Source organism: Telopea speciosissima, chromosome 2 (assembly GCF_018873765.1).
Source record: "Telopea speciosissima isolate NSW1024214 ecotype Mountain lineage chromosome 2, Tspe_v1, whole genome shotgun sequence".
NCBI lineage: Eukaryota > Viridiplantae > Streptophyta > Magnoliopsida > Proteales > Proteaceae > Telopea > Telopea speciosissima.
The window spans coordinates 77,540,414-77,551,412 of NC_057917.1; the positions used below are offsets into that span (position 1 = coordinate 77,540,414).

Here is a 10,999-nt window from a genome sequence, read left to right on the forward strand (position 1 = left end):
GCGTTGACACTCCCGCTCAAAATGGGGTGGCTGAACGCAAGAATCGCCATCTTCTAGAGGTTGCTCGTTCTCTTATGTTCACTATGGCTGTTCCTCCTTGCTTTTGGGGTGATGCTGTTCTTACAGCAACATATCTTATCAATCGACTTCCCTCCCGTGTTTTGGATGGTCGCTGCCCCTTGGATGTGCTCTGTGGGAAATCAACCTTTGTTGTGTCTCCCAAAGTCTTTGGTTGTGTCGTGTTTGCCAGGAATCATCATGTACACGGAAAATTTGATCCCAAGGGACTACGATGCATATTTCTTGGTTATTCTGCTACCCAGAAAGGGTATAAATGTTATCATCCTCCTACCAGGAAAGTGTTTGTCACTATGGATGTAGTATTCCGGGAGTCTGAAGCTTATTTTAAACAGCTGGAACCTCTGCAGGGGGAGAGTATAAGTGGTGAAGAGGTCCCGCTGATTGCTCCGCTAGACATTGAAATACCTACTATAGAGGATACCTCTGTTGAATTCGAAGAAGGGGTTACTAGTCAAGAACAGGAAGTGGGATAGCTACAACAAGAAAAAATTGTGTACATTCGGAGAACTGATTTTCCTCTAGACGACCCTCTATACAAAGAGACCACTACCACTGATCCTACTCAATCGGCATCTGCTCCTACTCCAAGTCTTGCTCCTAGTCAGATTTCTGGTAAGCCCCCTATTGATCCCAATCTTGATTTACCCATTGTTGTTTGGAAATCAAAGAGAAGTTGTACATTGCACCCTATTTCCAACTTTGTGTCATATAACTCACTAACTCCTACTTTCCATACCTTCATAGCTTCTTTATGCTCTGTTTCCGTCCCTAACAACTGACAGGAGGCTATAGTCGAACAGAAATGGAAGGATGCGATGAATGAAGAGATGCATGCCCTTGAAAAAAATCAGACATGGGATTTGGTGAGTCCTCCACCTGGAAAAAGACTTGTTGGTTGCAGATGGGTCTTTGTAGTGAAGCACAAGGCTGATGGCTCAGTGGAGAGATACAAGGCGAGGCTTGTTGCCAAAGGGTTTACTCAAACTCAAGGTATTGACTACCAAGAGACCTTTTCTCCTGTAGCAAAGATGAATACTATACGGGTTATTATCTCTTATGCTGCAAATCGAGGATGGGAACTCCAACAACTTGATGTGAAGAATGCCTTCTTGCATGGAGATCTAGAAGAAGATGTCTACATGGAGATACCTCCTGGTTTTACTTCTTCAAAAACTCAGGGAAAGGTATGTAAACTGAAGAAGGCCCTATATGGTTTGAAACAGTCACCTAGGGCTTGGTTTGGTCGGTTCCATAAGGCTATGATTGCTTATGGGTACAAGCAGAGCAATGCTGATCATACGTTGTTTGTGAAGAAGGTAGGACAGCAAGTGACAATGCTGATTGTCTATGTTGATGATATAGTGATCACAGGCAGTGATGCACAAGAAATACAGAAGTTGAAGGCTTATTTGAGCACCGAGTTTGAAGTCAAGGAATTGGGTAGATTAAGGTATTTCTTAGGGATTGAGGTTGCCTATTCAGCTAAAGGCATGTCTGTCTCTCAAAGGAAATATACCTTAGATTTGTTACAAGAGACAGGGATGCTTGGGTGTAAACCAACAGATACCCCCCTAGAGCCCAACACACATTTGAAGAGTAAGGACGGCGACCCGGTGGACAAGGGCAGTTATCAGAGGTTAGTTGGCCGATTGATCTACCTCTCACATACTCAGCCAGATATCACATTTGCTGTAAGCCTTGTCAGTCAATACTTGCATGATCCTCACTCTTCTCATTTGGAAGCAGCCTATAGAATTCTCCGTTACCTCAAGTCATCTCTGGAAAAGGAATCTTGTTCTCTCCTTATAGCCACCTCCGGATAGAAGCATACACAGATGCAGATTGGGCTGGCAGTCCTGATGATAGGAAATCCACATCCGGGTATTGCACATTTGTTGGAGGAAACCTAACTACTTGGAGAAGCAAAAAACAAGCTGTTGTAGGTCGATCTAGTGTTGAAGCTGAGTTCCGAGCTATGGCCTAGGGTATTTGTGAACTTCTTTGGCTCAAGGGGCTGCTTCAAGATTTGGGGACGGTTACTGATCTTCCTATGCGACTCTACTGTGATAGCAAGTCCGCAATCAGCATTGCACACAATCTGGTTCAACATGATCGTACCAAACATGTTGAGATTGACCGGCATTTTATCAAAGAAAAGTTGGAACAAGGAATAATCTGTATCCCATTTATTCAGTCTAGTGATCAATTGGCTGATATCCTCACCAAAGGAATCAGTCCTAAGTTATTTTTTCCTATAATTAGCAAGTTGGGCATGTTTGATATGTATGCACCAACTTGAGGGGGAGTGTTGTAATATGGGTTTTAGTCCCACATTGCTTAGATGTATTCTCTTTATATGATTTCAGTATTATAAATAAAGTTGGGCTGTGATCACTTTGATCAAGCCAGTATTCACGGAATTCCACAGTAACATTTTGATGTGTGAGGTTTTTTTTTTTTGTTTTTGGATGAATAAAAAAATTCATTACCAAAGAGAAAGAGCTACAGAGACCCCGAAGGGGGAAAGAGAAAATATACAAATACACAAGCTAACCCAACCTCAAACAGGGGAGATGGTTGGCTGAAGAGTGGAGAGGGGGAGGCCCCAGGAGATAATATGCCAGTTCCTTGGGGTGGGATTGCAAGGGGTTGATGTGTGAGGTTGATGGGTGCTTGTACCAGGCTTATGAAGTTATGCTACACATCCTAGGATACAGCTGCTTCTTTCTCACAAAAATATCCCTGGTTTCGTCTAAAACTTGGTAGTAATATTTGCTACTTGATAAAAGTACCCTTTATGTCAGTTCATGGTTTTATGTGTCAAATGCACCTTCAATTGTTGAAATACCTTATGGTTCTTTTCTCTTGCCTAGGTACTGTCCGGTTTAATCTTGATCCATTCACTGAGCACAATGATGCTGACCTTTGGGAGGCTTTGGAGAGGGCACATCTTAAGGATGTTATTAGAAGGAATTATTTGGGTCTGGATGCTGAGGTATATGGTCACTCATATTCGCTTTTACTATTTCTAATGGTTGTAGCTTTGCAGGAATGACCTACTGTTTAGAAACAGAATTCAACTAAGTACACATGCAGGGACTTTGATCCATGTTTTGTTTTGCAAGCAATTAATTCTTCGTTTTTCCATTTTTTGGTGTCAATAAAAGTATGAATAATGGCACCGAAAGAAAATTCTCTAAATTTCTGTTACAAATATCTGAATGGATGTCGTTCTTGGACTATGGATCATCCAAGAAGTGGCCAATTGATTGAATGGGCCATAGAAAACTATATTACCTTGCCTGTCTAGAAATGCAATGGCCAACTGTATTTGGTTGCATACTTGCATGTTCCACAATATTCCTGCAAAATAAACTAGTGTAGTGTTGGCATGCTTATATGCTGTGTGTTCAGTCTTTTATTTTGCATTTTCTTTTTCTGTTGAAAACAGAGGTACTGACTTGAAATTAATCTTATGGTTTGTCCAGGTTTCTGAGGCTGGGGAAAATTTCAGTGTTGGACAGAGGCAGCTGTTAAGTCTTGCTCGTGCTTTGCTGAGGAGATCCAAGATTCTTGTTCTCGATGAAGCAACAGCGGCTGTTGATGTTAGAACAGATGCTCTCATTCAAAAAACCATTAGAGACGAATTTAAATCGTGCACTATGCTTATTATTGCTCACCGACTAAATACAATAATTGATTCTGACCGTGTTATTCTACTTGAAGCTGGTCAGGTAGGCCCAAAGTTATTAACTTGCTCACTTGTAATACTTCTTACCATTTTAGAATGCACAAGTCAATCAAATGCTTTTAGAAACCAACTGGGTGTCAGATTGTTCAGGCAAAAAGGTTGGCAGTTCAACTGTCGGAGATCTGGTGGTCTGAATGGTCTGAAGTCAATCATTTAAAAAATGTGCAGCTTTATTACAAATAGTAAATTGATGGAACAGAAACCGAGAAAGTGCTTTACTCCAGTGGTGTGGGGTAATTTTTCATAATTCAAGGTCTGGCATTCAAGTCTCTCCTCTTACAGGAATTTTGTAACAAGACTTTTGACCGCATATACCCTATCAGTCAAGTGGTTGACCATCCAGATTTGAATGATATGGACAATTTGATTATTCAGAACAAGCAGTTCTATGACTTGTCAATGGTTTTTGACCCCCTCAGGTCAGTTCAATGGAATGGGCCATCCTAGTAAAGATAGCGACAGTTCGAATGGTCTAACGATCGGTGAAAACATTGTCCTGAGTTCTCTTGGTGGGAAAACATATGCTGCTGGACTTTCATTAGAAAACTAACTGCTTAAGAGATGTAATATGTACTAATGAGAAAGTGGTTGCATTTCAATGTTCCTAATCTTCTCGTCTATGACTTATTATTTTTCCTGGATGCCAACATTTTTCATGTCCTGAATTATGGAAAAGAATGTATCACATGAGATATTGCAAATTAGATATATTAAAATAGTTCTTAGGCAGGACTTATGCATATGTTCTCATATTAACAGCATAAGTTAGTTATGAAATCAGTATCTACTTAACAATAGCCAATCGTAAGATGAAATGGGATAAGTAACCCTTAGGGTATCAGCAGCAGGTTAAGACCTATCAAAAAAGAAAAAAAAATTTTGAGATCAGGTTATTAATCTGCTGCTGATCCCCAAGGGTGGGAATAACCCATATCGTAAAACTCTGGGACATTGAATGATTTCATAGATAGTTTAAACCTTTGTTTTAGATTATTTCAACATGGTCTTAGAGCCTTCAAACCCACTACATTAATCATACATCTGTGTATGGTAACCCAAAAGAGGGGCCACACATGCCACATGTATTGCCACCCAAAAGAGGTGCATCACATGAGAGGGAGTGTTGGGAATAATCCCACATTGGAAAACCCAGGGACCTTGGATGACACCATATACCAATTTCACCTAATAGCTTAAGCCTCTGATTGGATACTTCAACACTACCCTTGAGTTTGATATCACGCATGTTAAATCATTGATTTCTGTCTTCAGATTCTAGAGTATGATACCCCAGAGGATCTACTTCTAAATGAGGGGAGTGCTTTCTCTAAGATGGTTCAAAGTACAGGATCTGCAAATGCTCAGTATTTACGGAGTTTAGTCCTTGGAGATGGGGAGAACTGGTCGGGCAAAGCAGAGATGAGGCAGCAAGATGGACAAAGGAGATGGCTAGCTTCTTCCCGGTGGGCGGCTGCTGCCAAGTTTGCTCTTTCCACGAGCCTCATTTCTTCACAAAATGATCTCCAGCGGCTGGAGATTGAAGATGAAAATAGCATCATCAAGAGAACCAAAGATGCAGTTATCACTCTGCAGGGTGTTTTGGAAGGGAAGCATGACAAAGATATTGAAGAGTCACTAAATCAGTACCAGGTTCCCAGAGATAGATGGTGGTCAGCACTCTACAAAATGGTTGAAGGTACGTAGAAAAACCCCTACATTGTGTTTATCAATCCAAACACATACATGAATAGGTCAAAAGCAAGTGCTATCTAATAGTAATTTTTCAGTTTATACATTCATTCATGTAATACTATGGAAAAAAGGATTTTTAAACCTTCGTTTTCCTTTCAAATTTTTGTATTACCACCATCAAAGGGTCTCAAAGTTAATTTATTCATCAAAAGTTATTATTATTCTTGAAGAACAAATGAGAAGTATTTGTTCAATCTTTTTGTATATGTTGTTGATTTTACTGATCTAGGTTAGTTGATGTTTTTTACCCCATCATTTGTCTACATGGTTTCTAAATCTTACGAAGAATAAGGATTCTATTACTAAATCTTACGAAGAATAAGCATTCTTTGGCATTCCATGTCTTCTTGTATATATATGTATGTATATTACTCATACTTTCTACATACAAGTAGATTATAAACCGAGTTTGATTTCGACAAGACTTTCATTTAGACTTGTCATGAAATAGAACTATAAAAAATGTTTAATTTTTACTAAGCCACATCTAAACTAAAGATTTTTTTAATAAGATTCGTTGCAAGAGCCTCAGCCTTAAACAGATACAGAGGCAATGAGTCAAATCGGCAAAAGATTGCTATACTTGTACTTCATTAAATCAATTAAATAGGGATAATAGCTCTAGAATAATGATTATTAAATTCTTTCATAAACTGTTTATTATTGATTGTAGGAAGAAAAATGGTATGAACACAAATTAATCTACTCTACTCGGTGAAGCGTTATCCCTATTACTCAGCCACATTAATCCTGTTCGCCCAGTTTCTAACTAAGGCCCATTTTCCATTATATTATATACAAAGCTACTTTTTTATTTTTCCTGAATAAGTAACATTTTATTTAATGGAGAAAATAATAGATAATATACAGCTCCAAAGGCTAGAGGCCCCAAACCATACCCACAACTAGCTTTCCAGTTGCACACTTGCACCATACACTTTACGAACTGGTGCAGTAATTGGTCATAGTTTCTCTTGCTCGTCTCAGTTGACTTTCCGTTATCTTGTAAAATATCAAACTCACTCCTAAGTTTTCACAAATGCATTCATTTTTTGTTTTCTCCTAACCAATCATGCTAACAGAGGAAGCAACTGATAATGTGGTGGTTAACAAGCCTACAAGGTTTTCTTACTTGGACACCAGGAAAGTGGGGGACTAAAACTCTGAGCTGAGAAAACCATAAAATGCTTTGCTGCTGAACTGAAAATTTGTTTTACAATGCTGGGGTATGGTCATTAGCTTTAGAGCACTCACAAAAGTAGAAACTAGCAATTAGCTTTCATGATCCTATACTCCTATTACAATAAAGCAAAGGAAGAAAAATTTGAAGGGGAAAAAAACAACTGAATTAGAAAGTTCTGCTCAGGCGGTAGGCTAATAACAGACTCCGAGAATCTTTCTAAAAGTTACACCAAAGCCTTTCTTAGCAACTAAGCTATATTCCTGAATCTAATGGGGATCAGAATGTTCCTACTAGACATGATTTAATGGATTCTAATCTTCATAATAGCTGCTTATTGCAGGGAAACTCCAATTCTGGCAGAATTTCTGGGTTATCTTGTGGCTTCTTGAAAACCACCCAAACCTTCCCTATTCTCTTTGGTTCTGGTTCTAAGTTAAATGAGTGACTTAAACAATCCAATTGGTGTGAACAGCTAATGCTATAATAAATAATAAAATCTGCCCGACACCGTTCTTCCCTTCTTTTTCTGAATTCTGTTGTCTGCCCCTCGATATGTACATTCGAAATTCCAATCGAGGCTCAAATAGAAGTTACACAACAGATAACATAAAACGTTGGCAATTCTGATTATGTCGAAGTTTAGAACCTTTATGAAAATGTATGAATAGAGTCTAAGACTCTAAGGTGATTAAATAGATATTCTTGTAGAGGGGTTTCTAAAATTAAAGTTCAAAATAAGGGATGATTTATAAAGAAACTTGAGTAGGTGTGCTTTAAACAAATAAATATACATGTTCAATCAACCAGTCGTAGAACTCTAACCAGAAACCCAGCCCAACTTCCCTCGATTCAATCAAGCATATTCAATACTTAACCAATCAATTTCAAAATTTATGCTTAACCAATCAACTTCAAAATTTAAGAATAGCTTTGCCAGTCTTCTTAGGATCAATAGATAAAAATCCAAAACAGAAACCAATAATTAAATAATAATTCATATTACCACAACCTGGCGATGATAGCAAACTCAGGTAGTCAGGTCTGAAACTCAATTTAGATCTCATAACTTAGTCTTTCCACTTCAAATTCTACACCCTGGGTTGCCCTAGGGTAGAGATCCAACCCACAATCTCAGGCTGATCCAAGGAGAATTGGCTGAGATCTGATGAAACTTACAAGCAAGTTAAAAGTACTGATGCCATATGACATAACCTGGATTCCAGTATAGAGACATGTTTGTCTTCCTTAAATTAGGTGTGATAGTTTGAAGAAAGGTTCATCTTTCGGTTGTAGAAATTACTGATACTCATTTCTTTGTATGTCCATGTTACAAGCTGATATTTTACTGTTTCATTTCCTCTTAAAATTACCATGTTCTTTGACTCTATTTTCTCTCTGTGCTTACTCCTTATAAAATCAGAAAATTGTGATTTTGTAATAATTTTTGTATCTATTGATTCATGCTTTTAGATTATGAATTACTTTCATAATTTCATTCGCACTTCTTTTCTCTTTTATTTTCTTTGTTTCGAATAAAGGGAGCATCAGGAAAAGCAACTATTATAATTCATTTCATAAAACTACCAGTGGTTTCCTCATTTAAATGTTGGGAATTGGGATGACTCAGATTTTAGAAATGACTGCAACTATTTTATTGTTTTCTTTTTTGATGCAATGAACTGGCTATACATTCCTGTCACATCTTTTATGTTGGCATTATGCTGAAGTGAGCATTTCAGTCTTTTCATCATAATTTGTAATGGCTAAGTGAAATTTCAGGCTCCCAACCCTCCACCAACCATTTGTTGTATGTTTTGCCTACAAACAGATCAAAACTATTCACCTGATTAATCAGATCATAGATCATCAACAGTAGTGTAAATATTAGATTACTCAATGGGTAAGTGAATGAAACATGTCTTACTGGTTCCGATCCATTTTTTATTTCTGTTCCAGGTCTTGCAATGATGAGCAGATTGTCTCGAAACAAGCTACATCATTCTGAGTATGATTCTGAAGACAAATCAATCAATTGGGATAGTGTTGAGATGAAAAGATACCTTTCACCCGATGAAGAGTGACCAATGCTTGGGGGATATAGAGGAAATCCAAATTGAAAGTGCTACAATCAGGCACTATTCAAAGCACTATTCAAAGAGGAAGAGGGGAAAATGTCCATGCGTCAACTGTGTGGTGGATGGTACCTACAATCTGATGACCAAATTGCAGGATTTTACACTGGAAGGGAAGGGACTATATCTGCTGATAAGTTTGTATTATGGAAGCAATAAGTTATTATAATAATTATAATATTGAAAATTATATAGAAACAAGAATAATCTTTGATTCTCTTTTGAAAAAATGTAAATGGATTTCTTTGGAGTAATAAGACTATTCCAATTGATTTACCAAAAAAAAAAAGACTATTCCAATTGCAATACACATAGAGAAAGAATCGCAATAAATGCAAATAAGGGGCATCTTGTACCCAGATGCGAAGGGCTTGCACTAAGATTTCTGGATGAATGGGTGGGTATTATTATTATTATTATTATGCTGATATTTCCAGATTTAGATGAGGGCATCTGTGCTGCTTGAGTTTTACAGAAAATTGAGGCTGGTGTTACTAATCTATACTGTTGACGGAAGTAATTGACAGAAATGTGTAGGAGTCTCATACTTAGCTGATCTAATATGCTAGCTCGAGTTGAACGTAGTCTGGGATTCTTTAGTTTCAAAGTGATACTTAAAAAGTTCATTTCTTTGAACAGTTGTACAAACACATGTGGAAACTGAAATCCTCCCTGTAGCATTTCATGTTAATCAATGTACACTTTTATTAAAAACAAAATGCACTTTAAGGCTGTGTTACGTTGGAAGTGAATTTGAAAAGAAAAAAAACAAAATATGCTAGTGAAATTTTCATGGGCTGTATGGTTGAAGTGTACCATTTATTGGAGTTTTCTCTTTGTACTCTCTGACCTTTTTCTTAAAATACTTTCAACCATTTGGACTTTGCAAATGAATAGAGGGTTATTGTTGGTTTCTTGTGGCAATTTTGAGCACTATGGAGTACATGGCAAGAAAATTGATCCACTGAGGGCGGATTTAGGTATCAGGATTGCCTGTGTTTCCAATCTCGAGATCCGATAGCTATCCCTCCTACTGTTCAGTTAAACCCCTGTTGTAACAAACTCAGACATTGCCCAGATCACCACCGTCAACTTGGGTCAGCAGTCTGCAATCCGATCCCCTTTGTTGGAGAACAAAATCCTTTTGCTACCCTAGCCTTCAGGAATCAGGACTGCCTTTCATACAAGAAGAAAGATACATTTGATGGCATCTCACCCCAACCAGCACAGAAATTCTAATTTTCTTTATGACATTTTCAGTCACTGATTTTGCTGTAGTTTTCCCACTTTTTGGACAAAAGAAATCTTGGCTGTTTGGGGCAAAGAAAGGCATTTTGTGAGAACTTTTTTCTGGGTTACAAGAACATAATGATACCCAAGGTAGCTTCTTTTCTTCCAACCAAGTTTTAGTCCTGCTTTTTGCTGTTTATCTTTTTCACTAGTCATTCCCAATAAAACATGTTCTTCAAGGTCTTTTTCTTTATCGTTGTTTCTATATTTCCAAATTGAGAACATTAGAAAGTGAACCTATAAGTCGGTTCTACTCAAGCTAGCATTTTGGTAGAAATGGAATCCTGCAAATCAGGTGGGCCTGGGTGGTGTAGCATAGAAGCCTGCACACATCCCAAAACTGACATTTTAGGGATCTGTTGATGTATACATTAATGCTGCCGTTCTCTAAACAGTTTAAGCTTATAGGTGAAACAATAGCAAACATGGTTATGGAAACAACCTCTTTGCGAAAGCAGGGGTAAGACTGCATACATTATGATCCTCCTCAGACCCCACAGTGGCGGGAGCCTCATGCATTGGGTACACCCCTTTTTTTTTTAGTAGTGAACATGGTACCAGAACAGGAGGCTGAGTGTTTGACTCCTAGGAAGTGCAGAAATCAGGTAAGGGCTGACACTTCTTCTCCCTGGTGCTGCCTGAAGAAATGCCGGCCTATAGAGAATCTCAAAATTATACCCCATCAGGATACGTGGGTAGTACTGGTCAGTGTGCTTGTCTAAACAACTAGAGGCTAATAAGGGTGCAGCAATTCTAACAGGGATGAAACATGAACAGAACTCCTAACTCTTAACTCATCGGGACTTTCAG

At 38.2% G+C, this 10,999-nt stretch overlaps 1 protein-coding gene across 1 annotated transcript in view; it reads left to right on the forward strand.

Annotated features, from left to right (window-relative positions):
- Positions 1–9,071, forward strand: part of LOC122651759 (ABC transporter C family member 2-like) — a 44,037-nt gene extending 34,966 nt beyond the window's left edge. The window contains exons 24-27 of the mRNA XM_043845286.1: positions 2,955–3,076; positions 3,570–3,815; positions 5,105–5,528; positions 8,724–9,071. Of these exons, the coding sequence (XP_043701221.1) occupies positions 2,955–3,076; positions 3,570–3,815; positions 5,105–5,528; positions 8,724–8,848 (917 nt within the window). The 3' untranslated portion in view covers positions 8,849–9,071. The remainder of the gene's footprint in view (positions 1–2,954; positions 3,077–3,569; positions 3,816–5,104; positions 5,529–8,723) is intronic.
- The last annotated feature ends 1,928 nt before the right edge of the window (positions 9,072–10,999 follow it).